Source organism: Opisthorchis viverrini, assembly GCF_000715545.1.
Source record: "Opisthorchis viverrini unplaced genomic scaffold opera_v5_197, whole genome shotgun sequence".
In the NCBI taxonomy this organism is placed as follows: domain Eukaryota; kingdom Metazoa; phylum Platyhelminthes; class Trematoda; order Opisthorchiida; family Opisthorchiidae; genus Opisthorchis; species Opisthorchis viverrini.
The window spans coordinates 408,918-427,526 of record NW_008751854.1 but is presented as its reverse complement, the minus strand read 5'-3'; the positions used below and the strand labels follow the sequence as shown (position 1 = coordinate 427,526).

The window sequence follows — 18,609 nt, the reverse complement described above, 5'->3', positions numbered from 1 at the left end:
ATATATATATATATATATTTAATGGAATATCAGAATTTTTACATCTTTTTGTTTTCAATTGAGAAAGGAAATTCTGTTCATTTATGTCTCACTTAACTGCCACCCTTAAAAAGCCTGCCAAAAAATTCTGAGGCTGTCAGCTGCATCACAGATTAGAAGAAAACCAGTGCATAAGTTGCCCAGAAAATGCAAGGGACGCTGAATAATTACAGGAGTATCAACCACATCAGGCCACCAGATACACCACAAGCATGATGTGATGTAAACAGCTGATGGTATTTATCGCAGGGGACATCATTAAAGAGCTCAGTCCTTTCCCTATTTTCCAGTAGAACTCTTAATCCAACTTGTTATAGATTGCGAGTAAGGTCCGATTACTACATCTATTTCGTCGGCTGATGAGTCAGTACTGATGATCGATTCCGGCCTGCTAGCCATAAGGCACTTGCAATAGTAAATGGGAAGTGAGATTCAAGAACTGCTGGTTTTGTAATGCGGATTAATAATTCATTTATATGGGGAATCCCTCTTTTCGGCATTTAAGATTTTTAGAAACCTTAAGGTAGCTCGTTTTTGGGAGCCAAAGAAACCAGGTATCACAATGAGTATCTACTGAGAATACATAAATTCTCTTTACGGATACTCACTTGTTGTGGGCATTCTTGTAACCAGACTATGAAAGAATGCAATGTTTTCAAATAATCTGCATTTTCCACCTGCCACTGAAAGGCAAACTCCAGACCCAAGAAAGCATTAATTCTCCAGTGAAACGGCCTTCCTTAGGGAAAAGAACCGATTTGTTGGATTGTAAGTGAAAGGAAGTAAAGATACTTAACAGTATGAATAATTCTGACAGACGGATGGGCGCACTGCGGTGAAAAGGTGGTTAAAGTTAAGTAGATAAGATGAGAATCGCGGTGTTTGTGAAAAATCGATGCTTACGTTAGCAGCGAATTTCACTTTATGAGTCGGCGTGAGAGTATCATTGGTTACTTTGGTAGTTAGGCTTGCTATTTGAGAGCTGCAGTTGGCTCATCATTACAGGGTCGGTTTCTTTCAGTTTGGGCTTCACAATTATTCGCTCCAGCAGTCGTGTGAAGTTTGCTCCTTGTCCATATGATTCCGCTTTATTTTGCCTTTCTGTGTAACGTGAAGCAAAGTGTGCGCATCAAGCAGAGACTATAAAGTTTCTTTCGTCGTTCACTTTGTGATGTGATATTTGGCCACACAGTTGAGAGTCCCGGGAAAATGACCCATTTTCCAACGCGGTTAGACTGCAAATTAGGTCGAGTAAAGTGGCGTCGAATTGCCTAGGTCAGAATCATAGTGGTGTTCCTAAGATGTTCAATCGTTACCATCGTTTTATGTGAAAAATGCAGAATGTCCCATATCAACCACTCAATTAATACGTTCCATACCCAATCCGCTCCTTTATAGTTCAGGAGAGAAGCTTAGCTTAAAAACAATCTTATGAGCAACTTAATGAGCTGCTATCCACTTTAGCTAAGCAGGTGAGCAGTCGCATAATCTTAATTCTTCACTGGTGAAAATCAGAGAACATGACGAGTACTAAGCGCTTGTGAATGAGCCGAACCAACAGGAGAAAATGCAAAGTAAGTCGTTTGTACTCATATGCTTGATATGACATACTTAACCCTAATTAGACACTGTTGTGAAATCCGAAAGCATTCGTACTCAAGACATGAGACAACACGCCTTTTGATGGTTTTCTGACCGGTTTTTAAAGAGATCAGAGCCAAAACCTACAGTATGATTGCTGTCGATGAGGATTCAATTTTTCTGACTCTGTCAAATTCGTGGTATGATCAACAGAGAATAAGCCCTGAACATTTGACGACAACAGTTTTGTCTAATTTGTCTGCGTGTGCAATGCGAGGTATATTTACAGGCATGGATAATCAGTGGGGCAAGATTCTCTTTGTGCCCCGATTCCTGCATTGTCTGAACTATTTCCTAGTTGCTGAATTCCCCAGCATATAGTCATTGCGAAGAGGAATCCAAAATGAGGTGAGGACATGAAACGAGTTAAAATGGACTTTGATTATCCGATGAACTGCGAAAAGATCAATAAGTTTTTCAGTAGTGCCACAATAAAAATTATATTTTTCAATATCAGTGTGTTCAAAACTACGCTAAATGCAAGCTAGATACCGTAGATCAAGCAGTAGTCTGTTTACCAGCTTCACCTACGACTTACTGGCTTAAGCGGGAACAGGTTCACCGGTTCAGGAGCAACCATTCGGGTGCCTTCAGACTATAAAAATGAAAAAGTGGTAACGTACTCCTCTTGTATGTCCTACCTTCGAGGTTCAAAACCCTACAGGGCTATGAACTACCGACGAGCACTAATAAGAGCGAACATCGACTTCAGTGATTCCCACCTTTGCTGTGGACAAACTAGATTGATTGCATCAGGTCAAGAAGAGGCCCGTTGAAAGGAGAGTAGTGTAAAAACAAAAATTGAAAAAAATTGCTCATAATGTTGCTGAAAATTTGCTGGCAGCCCACGACCGGTCTCGCCCTCTTTGGGGCTCATCATGTAGGTGCAGTCCTCGAGTTTCCGTCAACCTTGTGTTCTACTTGAAAACAAGTTACACGAAATTAGCGAAACTAAATTGCAAACTAATTTGGTTCTTCGGGAGACTCACATGGAACCCAGCTGAATTTCTCGTTTGTGATGTTTCCAGGCAACTGAATGTGCTGCACAAGGCCGTCTCATGTTTCACTCGCTACGTCATTCAAGATATCGCCATATACATATACATATATATATATATATATGCGTATAGATAGTACACAACACAAATATACGTAGGCATATACGTGTATATATACAATTATATGCATGCACATCTATATGGACACATATGCATATTCATCCTCCTAAGCTAGATATACATGTACACAAATATACGTAGGCATATACGTGTATATATACAATTATATGCATGCACATCTATATGGACACATATGCATATTCATATCCACCTCCTAAGCAAACATAAATGGACAAAAAGCTGCACTTTTGGAGACCTCTTAGACTAAGGCTTGCCGACAGCCTTCAGTTAGATTTCGTGATTACGTCGGACATTTCGCACTTTCAACGTAGCGTTCCAAGTATGACAACCACGTTTTAGACTTCATTGATAAAATTCCAAGCTCTAACTGAAAAGCCTCAATGCCAGGATTAGTTTTACTTTGGAGCCATAATTGTTCTATTGCACACATCTTCCAGTAGGTAAACTGCTAATTCAACCCATTCCAATAGCCTTCATTTCCAAAAGCCAACAAACTATTATTTTTTCCCACGATGCTTTGGTTGACTACTACAGGATCCAGTTATTTTGTTCAACTGCAATTCTTCCACTTTTGAGCAATTATAAAGTTAGATTCAATTGCATGCTTTGGCGACAAAATGTCCTAATGTTTTCCAGATCCGAATACCATTCCCTTATCGGCTCATACTTAAACCACCGGACACGTAGTGACCTGACTACTGCGTATATGTTGAAACTGAGAAATGTAGAAAACATTATTTTGTAAAATGCGAATAAACTGAACAAATAAATTGTCTGGTGACTTGAATTTTTCACATAAATTAAAAAACATGACACAAGTTATTGGACGAATCAAAGCTATTGCCTTCAATGCATAGCTCCTTTTCCACCCCCCCCCCCGTTTGACAGCCCACTGACAGTGCTGGATTTATGCATCAATTTATCAGCTCCCGCTTGCAATGCGCAGCTCTCCCTCCCCCCCCCTAAATCATCGGTGAACGAAACTGCGGCAGTTACAACCACCGTACTACGAGTACGCGGTTATTACAGCTGACAATGATGATGATGATTGTTTGTAGTGTAAGGAAGTCTTTGAATTTATAGTTGAGGTTTCGGCATGTAAAAGCCGAGAAACTCTGCACATTATGTCATCCTTGATGATGATTGTTTGTAGTGTAAGGAAGTCTTTGAATTTATAGTTGAGGTTTCGGCATGTAAAAGCCGAGAAACTCTGCACATTCATGTCATCTTTATCGAAAAAAAACACAGGCACTGCGAATATCACAACGAGCTGCGAACCCGTGACCCACCGGTCAGTATTTTAGACAATTTATATGCAAACATTTAGTCTGTTGAAACCCCCTGAACTCTCATGAGATGTGCACTGTCATAGTTCCCAACGAGAACAAGACAGTTATGCAGTGCATCTCGGATTTCTGCCATAGACGGCCCTCCTTATATGCAAAATCTCAATGGAATTTTTCCGTCTTTCCGTTTATTTTACCGCATGCGTTTTAATCTGCGGAAAGAGCCGCAGGACTGTTCAATTTTTACACCATTTGAGTCAGTTTCTCTCCTTTTACTAAGCAGCTATCAGCTAAAGAACATTTGTTTAAAGAAAACCCGGTAATATTGAGACAAGGGCAGATTATTTCTGGCTTAACGACGTTTATCGCGGAACAAAAGATATATCTGCTTGGATCAACCCGGTCACGTTTCTTCTATTGACTTCAGTGCTACCTTAATACCAAAACAACCTACACTGTTAGACTTACATGCCAAGCTAAACCAAGTGTTATCTTGCTTCAAGACCGATTACCATCTAATCTATGCGAATTCCACATCTAGTATGCTAGCGGCTGTGGTCTCCAGAGAAGTTTGCATGCTAGTCAACCTATGTGGTTGCACTGATGTGTTGCATAATACACCTCGAGGCCACAAAGTTCAGTATTTTTATCGCATACTCAAACTAATCCTTTCCAAAGCTTCAATACTCTGTTGCGTACTGATGAATACGTCTGAGGATGTGATGAATATGAATGATAGAAAAAACGGGTCTGTCAGAGGTTTACACTGGGCCGCCCAGCCTACTAACAACTAACAACATCTTGGTTATCTCCTAAGTTTGTCCTAGTTGAAGCTCCCCATCTCTCAGTATTGTGAGAGTTTTGTGTATTTTCCGGATGCTTTTTATTACATGTAACGAATTCAACTGAGTCTGATTCGTTTCTTTTGACACTGTGGTGGAAAATGGACACGAGTGCGTTTCTGCTACCTTCGTTGAGTTTGTATGGCATTCATCTCTTCCTTTTACTGTTTTTTCACCAAGTGCATTCAAACGTGAAAACATTGTTGGGTGAATCACTGAACAAACAACGAAGTTTTCAATCAGCATGTGAGATGAAGCCACCTCACACGCTAATACGAACCAACCGTTTTGATTTTTCTCACGTCTCACTGAATTTCAACGCTTAACGCAATGGTTTTTAGAGCTGAGTCGACGAAAGTAACCACAGTATCGTGATTTTGGGACACCGCATAGCTGAATGCAGTATATTTTACCAGTGTGTGCTGCCACTTGCCCAGTCGAGCCGTTTTCTTCATAAGCGCCATAACCCCTGCTCCACAATTCACCGATGAAAATTTTATCCTATGTTAACGAAAACATTCACGTTACTCTTAAATCATTTTTAGGGTACGGTAGAGCCGCAAGCAGTGGCTATAAATTCAGTGTTCAGCCCGACCTCACCCAATGGCACCTCAATTGATGAATAGGATTTCCGGAATTCAGAGCTTTCAATCCCGCTCTCTGATGACTAAAAAGTTTAGCATATTGAATTGTCCATAACACTTAAACCTAAATGTGGTTTTTGATTTCTGCTGAAATCAAGAAATCGAGTCACGATTGTCGAGCTTATCATATGGACCAGTAACGAAGGAATGCGGTGTTACTCGACATGCCCGCATTGTTTTCTGAGATTAAGGCCGAAGGCGTTGTTTGCTTGTATATTCAGTGTTCAGCCCGACCTCACCCAATGGCACCTCAATTGATGAATAGGATTTCCGGAATTCAGAGCTTTCAATCCCGCTCTCTGATGACTAAAAAGTTTAGCATATTGAATTGTCCATAACACTTAAACCTAAATGTGGTTTTTGATTTCTGCTGAAATCAAGAAATCGAGTCACGATTGTCGAGCTTATCATATGGACCAGTAACGAAGGAATGCGGTGTTACTCGACATGCCCGCATTGTTTTCTGAGATTAAGGCCGAAGGCGTTGTAATGTTTGCTTGTATATCGTTTCCAGCGGTGAAGAATAGGTTGTGTTTATTAATAATAATAATAATAATAATAATAATATAATAAGTGGTAGGTCCCTTATTTGCCTATCCGATGTGAGGTTTACATTGGTGAGGAGTTCGTCCACTCACGCCGGGAATGGCACATTTTCAGACACAAGCAATGAAGAGAATGGAACCCTGAAACCCTCCTTCAAAACAAGGATGTTTCCAACAAATTATTTAGAGGTACGTATAATTCTACTCCAGAAAAAACAATCAAGGTGAAAACATTAGTTATAACGTTGTTTTAATTCCTTAACCTTGAAAGTCTACATGCTGTGCACGGTTATTCGAAAATGAGGTCAAAATCATTTAAGCACAACAATTTTCTATATTCAACCGTCATTTTACCAGCACGGGACGATATTTCCTTCTCTGTAGTAAAACTGCCTGGATTCACTCTAACCACACACACAGGTAAACAGTGTTCCGAGGGATATGAATTCCTTCACTTAATAAACACCTTATACATACCGGTTGAGGATTGCTTTCCAAGCATTCTGAGCACCAAACACGCCCTCAGCTGTATACGTAATTTGAGCCAAGCGGTGAAATAACTCATCATCCTTTGATTCAATCGACAGTGTCACTCACAGCCTTCTCACCCATTCAGTCGCCACACCGAAATTTAAAAGAGACCCGCTTTTCTTTTTTCCCGTCAAACTGTCCATCCGACGCTGGCAAAGTTTATTTCGGTTGCAGAACAGGCCGAGCGAACTGGTACAAATTAGTTCATTTCACAAGTCCATATGCTCTTATCAGTGAATCTTTCACTCCACAATTCCTTTTCTTCTGCGTCGCCAAACGACCGTTCGTTTTTACATGAAATATTGAAACACTCTGTGAGCTGTGATATGTAAAGCAACCTGCTGACTGCCTCGGGGAAGCTCAAATGTACCAAATTATTTGTCTCGGTTACTCCTTGAGTTGAGCTCCGGTTCTATGTCTTTTGAGAGGGCCATTTGCAAAAAAAGGTGGGAGGTTTTTCCAAAAAATGAACACAAGACAAAACTTTTTTCATATGCTCGTTGGCGGGCATGTGAAAGGCTGGTCACAACTGTTGAAGTGGACTTGGAGAGAACACGACACCAATTCTGCTGATTGACAGGACTCGAATAATGATAGTTAGCTATGTCTGTATTAGCACAGCGTATTTCGGCACACGCTTCATTGCAAAAAACAGCTTCGCCCCCTGTAAAATGCCTTTGAATTCAGTGAGATTTACAACTGTCCGTTAAACCAAGCTACACATTCGCTTCTGAGTCCTAGCTGCCAGAGGGTACTATGGCATAGGCAAGCAGGACCTTGAGGGGAACAGATAAAAATAAGAGATTGTTTTTCTTCAAAACCACACGCTTTCATAAGCAAGTGGCCATCAGAACAAATGGGACTGGGCTTCACTAAATTGCATTGAGAAATATCGCAGTCATCCATGGAAAATTTGACTGCAAAGGTTTAAGCCATGTAATGTACATCTTTTTCCTACATTCATTTTCCTTAACCTGAGGTAACATTTTTCTATGAGTCTTTAAAACTGGATACGTCCAAACCTGCAAATTTGCGTCCACTACTAAATGATCAATTTTTGTCCAATCCGTCGGAAAGTCTGATGGAAGTTCCTACAGTTTGAGTTTTCATACATCCTCTTCGGTTTACTCTACTTTGGACGACTCTACCCAGAACTCTCCCCTGCCTCAAAAGTTTACTTAGGTTGGTGGCCTTTCTCGTAATAACGACTTTTATCAATTTGTGTCCATATAAAGCACTCATTGAAGTGGGGCACTCATTCTGAGCTACTGCAATTACCTTAACTTACGCCGAGCAGTAATCTCTGTTTTCTGCATTAAAAATTTAAGGTGTCGCTCCGGCGTCTCACACAGGGAAAACGCATAGTTTTCGGCTCAACAGGTACGATCTCCCCTTGCTTAGGATCGACACGGCGCACTGCTGGTTGCTTATTTAGCCAATAATCATGTGACGTTACTATCCCGATGCCATCATACCATTTATGGACCATGTAACTGACCTTACTTCTTGTAAAATAGTAAGGATGTGCCGTTTGGATGTGCACTATGGATGTCCTAATTCTCCACTAAGCACAAAAATGTATGATGGAACAGTAGCATTTATTTCAAAGTAACTCGACCAATGCCGGAGAAATGGCCGTTTCTCTGAAGGGGGGACATATTGGAAACGTAACCCGTGATATGATTGTCCTTTGTGGGGATCGGTTCAACAAAATCAAAGTATTTAAACTTCATAAAGAAGTCCTTGTGAAGGCTGACAGGCCATCTCGATTTAAACATGCTTTAACTCCAATGTCCATGTAGATTGAACTCGGTAGCTGGTGTTGTCTAGGCTTGTCCCGACGTAAAAGAGCAGACGAATAGCCCCTTTCGTGTCCCAGTTAGTTTTAGATGAACCCGTATATGTGAATCTTATTCATGTCCGGTGCAGTGCTCAGTGTGCGGGGAATCAACAAAACTTTGGGATAAAGCCGGAGGCAAAAGGTAGCAGATGCCTCAAAGTGCAGACCAAACAGACTAAGAGACAGAAATTGCGTGAAAAGCGCTTAGGGTCACAGAATAACTTCAAACTACAAAATGATCGCAACTACAAACAAAAACTTAACAAAAGAGGCTAGTGAGTAGCAGGAACAAAAAAGCTGTCATTAAGCTATGAAGTGGAACAGTCGGCTTACAAGGCACAAGGATAGGCACAATAACGTCTATTGCACGTTCCTCCAAAGTCCAGGTAAAATCCATCACGGTCCAGAATCCGGTCTTCATTATAACAATGTCATGCATGAACTGGAACGTGACCCTGAAGAAAAGTTTGTCCAGTTGACCGGGTTCCTGCTAAAGTAAAGAAGAATCCGGATTATATGCTTTTTGTGGTAATTAGCCTGGGACTGTCTATCAGTATTTTCACCTGCAGCAGGACAAATATGAACAAAATTTTTACTGCATGTGAGGGGTTTGCGGGAGTTGTATTGTTCAATTTCACGTTAATATCGTTTTGAACAGTCATCCTCCAGTTCTGGCGCAATTATTCATGTGAATCCACACCAAAGGGGGGAAGCACTGGACTCGAGTTTCGCTCTTGGTAGAGCTCATCAGCAGTGCATATCCAATGGTCGTGCCGGGGTTTGAACTCCAGCCGGTTTCAAGCGTCTGTGGCACTACCTGACTGGGAAGTCCTGACAAGCGGGCCCATCGATCGTCATAACCTAGAGATTTACTGGGTCGTCGTATCGATGATGCGTCGGGCATACTAATCACATCGCTCAAGTGCGAACATGTTTGCCCGTTCAGACGTGAGAATTCAGATGCCTCCAAATAGTGTCAACACGTTCGCCTCGCATGTCGGGTGTCCGGAGTTTAAACCCCGGCATGGCCATTGAATATGCGCCGCTGATGAGCTCTAACAGGAGCCAAACTCTTGTCCAGTGCTTCCCCCCTTTGGTGTGGATTCACATGAGTAATTGCGCCAGAACTGGAGGACGACTGTTCAAAACGAGAGTGATGTGAAACCGAAACTTGTTTAAGTTAACGTAATTCCGCGTAACCCACTGAGAGAATATTCTCTGCTTATGGGCTAGTTTAAATTTTGCTCAATCTAAATAATTCACTGCTGGTTAGGTCAAAACTCATTTGGGCTGCCTTGTCACAGTGCTCAATGTGCAACCTTGGATGTTTTATATTAAATCGGCTAGGAAATGTTATTTGGTAATTCGTTAGCATAGGTGACATTCTGTCATGTATGAGGTCATCACAATGAGAAGATTTTTCCATTAACTCTGGGGTTGATTAGTATTTAATGTTAGAAGTGTGGTCGTTGCAAAACGCCATGTAAAATCTCTCAAACCCGCTTACAGTGTATCCAGTGGACATTCTTCCACATGTTTCAACGCATGGTGCGTCAACATCATAAAAACCTCGAAAGATAAGCCCACTCTGTTGTTCAAAGGAGGAAATTTTGTGCCAGTTTCTAATGACGAATCACTTGTGTGCCAGGTTAGCTAAATAAAACTGATGTGAAATACTCTCATTGGCAAACTAATCTGGTTTTGTGAGAGACTCACCTAAAACCCAGCTGAATCTCTCATTTGTGATGTTTCTAGGCAACTGAATGTTCTGAGTGGTGCATTACGAATAATACTAATGTGTTTTCGGGGACAGCTCTCTGGGTGCAAAACTGCGCTGCGTAGGCATCTTCAAAGCACAAAATAGCATAGAAGGAAAGTATTGTGAGTGATCGAGAATTTGAATAGTGTTACCTAGTAAAATGCAGTGCTGCTTGTTGAGTTCAGCTAACCAGCTAAACAGTCTCATAAGTAGATCTCACTTATTATGATTGCAGTCTATTTTTCGCGTTTATGAACATCCCAAGCATCCGTGCATGACCCTTTTCTATACGATTTTGCACAAGAACGGGCTATTCATTATTAGCCGAAAAAGAGGAGGCTTTCACTATTCACCTGGTAACTACTTTCATATATCTGCTTTGGCCTTACCGATTCTTGCATAGCCCGGTTTAACTAGTGGATGTCCGCCACATACAGCATTACCGACGCATGATTTTGTGGATAATGTGTCGTTTGCATTCAGAACAACTCAAATTTTAGTCGCGAATATACATTCATTTGCAAACCAATTTGGTTTTTCGAGAGACTCACCTGGAACCCAGCTGAATCTCTCGTTTGTGATGTTCTCAGGCAACTGAATGTGCTGCACCAGGCCGCCTCATATTTCAGTCGCTACGGTATTCGAGATATCGCGAATACATGTATCGCGATATCTCGAATACCGTAGCGACTGAAATATGAGGCGGCCTGGTGCAGCACATTCAGTTGCCTGAGAACATCACAAACGAGAGATCCAGCTGGGTTCCAGGTGAGTCTATCAAAAGAACCAAATTAGTTTCCAAATGAGTGTATATTCGCGAATTTCGTGCAATTTGGTTTCAAGCAGAACATAAGGTTGACGGAAACCCGGGGACTGTGCCTACCTGATGAGCCCCAAAAAGGGTGAAACCGGTTGTGGGCTGTCGTCAAATTTTAATCTTCCGAGTAATCCTAACCAAACATTGCAGATAGAATGGGTCTATCAGCTGAATAGAACGCTAGACAATCGATAACTCAGGAGTAAATCCACAATAAAAGGCAAATGTTACCTGCGTATGATGCAGGCATTGAGTTTTTTTCTTAATTCGGAATCTTTTCTGTAGTTTAATCCGTAATCCGAGTTTTGCCAAAATCTTGGACGTTCTAGCAGCACGCCAACGTGTCACTTTTCATTTTGATGTCAGATAGGTTCCGGTGATTTTCAGGAGGTGCGGTGTATTTTACAGTTGCTTTGGCTTGAATATAACGCAGGAGCGACTACGCGAAACTTGCTGTAAAGTGCCACAGAAATGCATTCTTCGGGCAGTGTTTAGTTACTATTACCTAGGGGATGTTAGGAGCACTAACTTTTTCCAGCCCTGCAGATTTGAGTCAGGTAAGTTATCAGTTAAACCATGCTGATTAGATAAATAACATTTTTCCACTCAAAGCTGTCAGTCCTCTGTTGGTTAGATATTACCAAGAATATCCCGAGCAACTTGGTTAGTGAGTTACAGATAGCTAAATCGGCGAACTGGTTCCATACTGTGAAATTAATCTCCCCTTACACCAGAAAACATACTGACGCAGTCCTTTTGTCAACCAAAATTTTGTGCTGTCAACCGAATCAAAGACCGCGATTGATAAGATAATTAAGCGTACTGCTATGAAACGCGTTCAAAGCATTTCTCTTGCGAAAGCCTGTCTAAAAATAGTTACCCATAAACTGCGCAGCTAGGACGGCTTCACCTAAAACATTATTTCTCACCAACAGCCCACCAACATTAAGTTTGAGGTACAGGGCTGAAAGAGTTCTCGGTAAAGTTCTGCGTCTTACTGTTCCTTCTTTTATTTGTTAGGACAGACTGGAGCAAATACATTCGTTCTGAAGATTTAGTTCAAGATTTAGTAATCAGTCTTACTTAGGCGGCTTGCCGCTGTGCACTGAGAAAAACACTACCCGAATACATTCAGTTTTCAGGAAGATCATCCATCTGCTACTTTACAACAGTGATAAGTAATTCACCCGATATTCTTAAATATCCGTTAGTCATCGCAGCAGTGTATTTAACTAGTTGCTTCAGCAGGTTCCGGGAAGGAACCCAGCACCTATTTCTTAGATTATCACACGATGATTTTGCGTGTGCTTCAACTTGTTCAGTCTTTTTATTCAAAACCGGTAATTCGGTCACGTGAAGGCCTTGTGCGAAATAACATAATTGTCCAAGATTTCTGAGTAAATTTTGAGTGACTTTACTGCAAATGTTGATAACATGGGAGATCTTAACGTTTTTTCTATTGAACTACAGTCCAATAACTGAAGACAATTTATTTCGACAATCACTGAACAGATTATGTATACAATTATATATATATGTATATATATATATATATATATTAGGTATCACCAGTAGTGCCCGTCTTCCATATTCCCAGGGACGTGGAAACTGTCCCCCGCCCGGCTAGTATTTAACAGCTAGACTATTTGTCTACGAACGGCTGATCATTCACTTGGTTAACTCGCACTCACGCAGGATATGGCGCCAGTCAGCATTCTGTCATTGAATCCAAATCACGTATACACATGTTCAATAATCTATCGGGTAGGGACGTTTGAGAAAGAAGATGAAATCTTTTCAATTGTCCTGTCTTATAGGCTACATGTGTTTTGCTGACCGCATGGGATTTTGGAACTATTGTCTTTTTTACTTATAGGAGGAATTCTGGGTTAGTTGGTCGATCAGATATAAGATCACAGCGTGATTTTAGATGTTTTATGTTTTATGAGTTTGGTAATTCATTTTTTTATATTAGCCTCATATTTGTCCATTTTAACTTCACTTTACAGATCAGACAGCTCCTTCATTTGGATTTCGCTCAAGACGGCTCCTTAAGTGGTTCCTGCGAGCGGATGGGTTGTTCCCAAGACGAAACAGTTAGATAATGAGGATTTGTCTGCAGTCAAACATCCCCTATTAGTTAACTAATTTCTAATCGACCAAAATTTTTACTCTATCTGCAAATCTCTGCCAAACGGCGCGTAAATATATTCAGCCAGAAGCAGACCGCTCAGCCTCTAATTAGTCCTGTGATTTCAAGAGACCCATTGTGAAAATCACCCGTATCTTCAAATAAAAGACCAATTGTGAAGGCATCGGCGGTCACTATAGTCGGAGAGCAGGTTTCAAGTTGGTCCGTTGTGACTTCTGATTTGATACAACTCGATTTAGCTCAATTCGTGTAAGTTCGCGCTTCGCGATAGCAAGTTGGACTCCATTTTCCCACAGGCCCCTTGTAATGACCGCCAAGGGGTCGTTGAACGAGTGAAAAATTGTGCACGGATTGGAGCGTGCACCACAGCCAAAGGATCACCAAGAATGATTCGTGGACCGGAAACCCAACAATGAAGATCAACTAAGCAGCAGTCAAAAGTACAAAATCTGGTCACGTATCCGTTACGCGCTATTGAGTGTACGTTTGTCAGTACCGCCTTGTTTCTCTGCTCCGTTAAAAAGTTATCATAAATGTGGAATGAGATTAAGTATGACATTTAACCGCTGGGTCGGTCGTCGTGTGTGTCAAGAGTGTCTGAATCCCGCAGTGTCATAATAGTCCAGTACGAGGTGCAGGCGCTAAACTGGGCTACGTACAGCTTGCCTATTCGCTAACAGATGAAGACGAACGTGATGGTCATTTTAAGAATAGTGCTGTCTGGTCAAATTTATATGCCGTATGTGCAACCCAGCGTCTGGTTGATTTGATGCGACGTTTTCGATTCGCCTTGTAATATGTATATCGTTGACTTAAAAATTCTGGTGCATTTCGTGGGCACCTGGTGTGCTTGATCTCGCAGAATGTTTCTTTCCGTGATCCAATTGTGATTTGATATGTCTGCCTAAAAATAGTTCAGCAGACGATTTATCATGGTTAGGCGTTATTCCATAGATCCGCACGAAGACACCAAGCATCCCCATGAAATTTCCTTCCCCTGAAGCATTAGCAGGGCTGTCCCAAATATATTTTAACCTGCCTGGTTTACTAGTTGTTTGTGTGCGTGCACAACTCCCACATGAAACTGCAATAGTTCAGAAATATACAGGAATTGAGCATTGTCACATTCCTGTACCGATGGATTCCGAACTGGCGGATGAGGTGCTTGAGATGTATGAGGTTGTATAAGTCAATGGAATATTTCTTTTCCTATTCATAAAATACATCAACGACCACCATACAACACTGTCATTTGATTCATCTCATGAAATTGGTACGACGTAGTGTCCACGAGGCACGTACCTGCGGCAAAATATAAAGCCTTTGCACCTAAATTTCAGATGTGGTAACAGAGGGGCCGTGATTCAACGGTATAGATCACTGTCAGCAGAACTAACATTGACCGACATACCATCGTTCAACTGATGCAGTACTGCGGATCGAAGAGTTGTGAAATTATCATACGATATATTTATATGATATTGTTCGCGGATGCTCCTGGGTAGTTAGGACATTGTTTCGCATTACCAGTCTTAGAAGACCAGTTAGAACGAGGAAAGTGTATCACGCACTTAAATGGTTGGTGCGATCTATATAAATTAAACTATATGAAGTCAATAATCGGAAAATATTACGCAGAATTTCCATCACGTGCGGCGCATCGGCGTCCACCGTGCTATGGCCGTGTCATCTGTTATCGTTATAGGTTTGGACATCAGATATGATAGGGAATCAACATAACAAAAACTGGAATTTCTTATCACTTTACAGCGAGGACCTGATTCCTAAGTGCCACTGTCCAAGGCTGCAGTCGATTTGCTCTCTGAACATACGCGTCATTCTTGGAGCGGAAAATTGAAATCAGTTGTCCATGGATGATACGCAATCTGAAGTGGAGGGTTCCGCAAAAGGACGAGGGCCAGACACTTCCAAATTGGCTGTGGGTTCAGTCAATTGGAACAATAATGCCGGTGGTAGAATAAATAGATTTTTGACTGCCTTTGACAATCTTAACGAAGGGAACCATGTCGATTCTTAATCAGGTACGTTGGTTGTAACATGAATACAAAGGTAGGAGTTACAGTGAGTCGGTGTAAGATTAGAAATTTAGCATTGCAAAAGTTTGCCAATTGAGAACCTAGTGATGACACTTACCACTTCGTGTTGTTTTGTAATAGCCTGCGTAAGGTTGTACGTTAGATAACTGATCAAATCAAGGGAGGACTGCAATGCTGGTACATTGGTTGGGGCTTGGAGCTGCTCATCTGTCACAATGTTCAAAGGATTAGTACGAAACCTACGGGCACTGACAAAACACTGAAGATGGTTTATGCTTTGCAGGATAGAACGCATTTTTCATTTGACAAGGTGAATCACTATTTAATGCATATGGCCAAAAACGATGCATGAGTGCTTGCTGAAAAATCGCTTCATTTACTGAAGATAGTACTCATCCACCTACTCCACAGAAGAGGGTATTTCGTACAATCTGATATCGGTTATTTGCTGAAAGATTGTAGCAGCACACTTGATATAGACAACGGTGGGTGTTAATAATTACAAACTCTTCACGGCCATCCCACATCTCAACTTGAAGATAAGTATCCGAAAAATCTACCCCTAAGAACATAGTATCAACATCGAATATTATAAAACTGTCCTTGATCTTGTTGTAAGCAATGAATGGTCTACCGGAATGTCGAGTGAAAACCAGTGAAAGTGATATGACCGCCAATGGTACAACCTGGGAAGCCATCAGTCATAAGTGATCGATACAAGCGGTTGATTTTTTTCAACATGAAGCTTACTCTTTTTAAACAATCCTGCCCGGAAGAATGTCCTACACGCTCCACCTACAAAGCACCTTTTATGTTGCGTCAGGTTTTTATTGCTGAATGCCTAGCAGAACAATTTCAGCAAAATTGCGGTAATTCACTAAAACCAATAACTCTACTTCAAGTTTGTTACTCCTTCTTCTTTTTATTCTGCAGAACTCTAACGTTCCAGGTCTGTTTCTTCGCTGATACTCCACTTTGTCTAGAGATATGGTTCTGGGGTTCCATACTGTTCTTCATTTCCTGGCCGCGAAACGAGCGCATTCACATACTCATAGCCTGATATTGGAACCCTTATTCTTTCTTGCAAAGCACTGGTGGTCGGTGTACTGGCAGGCTTCATCGCCATCGAATCCGATAGTATTGATCCAATTTTATGCTAACAGCCAGTCTGGCCCGTGGACCATTGCACTAACATTCGAATGTTTCCAACCAGACTTGCGTCACCTTAGACGTCATCTACAGGATAATTTTGTTCACCAGAAAGATAACCATTTTTGAAGATGGTCCAGCAAAACCGTCCTCAGACAGCATCAGCATGTAATATAACTGGGGGGCATTTACTGAATCAGAAATGGATGCATCACGACTTGTCCTTGTGTGACGACCAAAATTAACGCGCATTTACAAAAATCCGTGGGTAAGATCTGGGCAGCTAAGGATATCATAGGATGATTGTATCTATTGGACTATACGCATTGTGTATTCAGTGGGCAGTAGGCACAAGTTGACGAGGGCAGTAGACGCTGTATTGTGAACTGTCGGGAACTGGTTAATCACTAATGTCGCAATTAGCAGGAGCAGATAAAATTGTCAGTGGTGCATGAGGGTTTTAACTATGAGCAGTCAGCCAGTGTACATTGGCCGTACACAGAGATAGCTCAGAAAACAATCAGTACGTTAAAGAGGCATGAAACTGTATCAGGCTGACGGCTCGATTTAGCACCTTGTGTCGAATGTCAAATCGGATTGCACGGATGTGTCCACTTAAAACAAATCTCAACATATGCTATCTGACAAGTGTGGTACCAAGGTAGTACAAAAACAGGGTCCCTTGAGACCTCCAGTCGGTGTAGAGGATAACACTCAAGTAGCGAGGAGCTCTGAGTTCGATCCCCGGAACGTCCCTTCTCCCGTAAGGGTGGGCAATAAAAAATAGGTAAAGCTAACATAAGTTTGAAAACGGGCAGGCAGTAAAATCTTGAAACCAGATGCTAGAGAACAGGCAGACCTTAAGGACAAGTGAAAGCCCGGGGAGCGAGCAGCAAGGAAACGAAATGGCGCTGTAGAATATAGCGCCATTTTGTTTACTTATGAGCAACCGGAACAGGAGATATCAACACTCGATTAATGATAGATCATTTCCACTACAGTTTCCTGTATAGTTGAAAGTCTGAGGGAAATTTTCGTCATCAGATTGGGGCCTAGTTAATTTTTCCCCACCTGCTGGGAATTACCTGACTAAGAACACTTGACCACATCTGATTTAGTATGGAGACCTCTGTAGATTTCCACATCATTCCAGCTGAAAGGTTAAAAGTTTGAGGCTTAAATGCAGGAAATGTGGCACGAAAACCGACGATCAAATGAGTGTGGTGCTTTTTTTCGAAACAATCATGATAGTGCTGTTAATCCTTGATCTCAGGCCACAGTTTTCAGACAAAGATATCGGGAAATTCCTAAAAATTAATTTTTAAGGCGTAACTGACATTTGAGATTTGTCTTTTAGATCATATTTACCTCCATCGGTTGTAAGCAAAGCAATTTCTCTTTCTCATTCTGTGTGACAATTCAGGACGACCGGATATTATAGATTAAACATGTCAAACTGTGCACAAGATGAAACAATTCTTTGCAGTTTTTGAGGTAGATAACGACGCATCCCATTCACGTTCTTTCGTCGAAGGAAGCCAGCGGATGCATGCAGTATGCAAGTGATGTCATATCTGATGTATTGGTTTTATTAACGTCCCAATCAACCCCTCTGTTTGTCTCGTATGTGTTCTTTTGTTCATGACACTGCACAAATTTTTATTGTCTCACATAAATGGCAAATTCTGGGCAATATTGCCAGTAAAATGTGCACTTTAAGTTGGTGGACAGGAGAAGAGCTTCTTTAGAGAAAATCATTCGTTTACAACGAAAAAATCAAGAAAATTGCGAGGTAACACATTTTGAGCGAATGGTAACTGGAAAATGTAGCAGGATTTTGGTTTCCCAGCATTAGTAACACGTTGATGTGGAAATACTACAAATGACGTTCATTTCAAGACTGTTTGAATGTAGTTCAGCAACCCAGAATTTGTTGATCATTCCTTCTTTTATCGGAAAACTGAGAGCTAAACCATACATACACCATTGGTCAACTCCCTTTTTCTCTGAAATTCGCGACTGAAGCAGAACTTTGAGGATAGCTGTGCAGTGACTTTATTGATGATGGAATTGCTTGCCGACAAATTGCGGACAGTAATTTTTGGCAACTAAAAGTCAGTGGTTAAATCCATCGGAAAAGCATCAGCAAGGAGTGAATAGCTGTTCTC

The 18,609-nt window shown here is 41.3% G+C and overlaps 1 protein-coding gene across 1 annotated transcript; it reads right to left on the bottom strand.

Annotated features, from left to right (window-relative positions):
* Positions 1–2,612: 2,612 nt before the first annotated feature.
* T265_08015 (hypothetical protein) lies at positions 2,613–8,928 on the bottom strand (the record flags this gene model as incomplete). The annotated part of the gene is made up of 2 exons (XM_009173702.1): positions 2,613–2,750; positions 8,866–8,928. 2 exons carry the CDS (start codon positions 8,926–8,928, stop codon positions 2,613–2,615), a joined length of 201 nt encoding a protein of 66 aa, XP_009171966.1.
* Between the last annotated feature and the right edge of the window lie 9,681 nt (positions 8,929–18,609).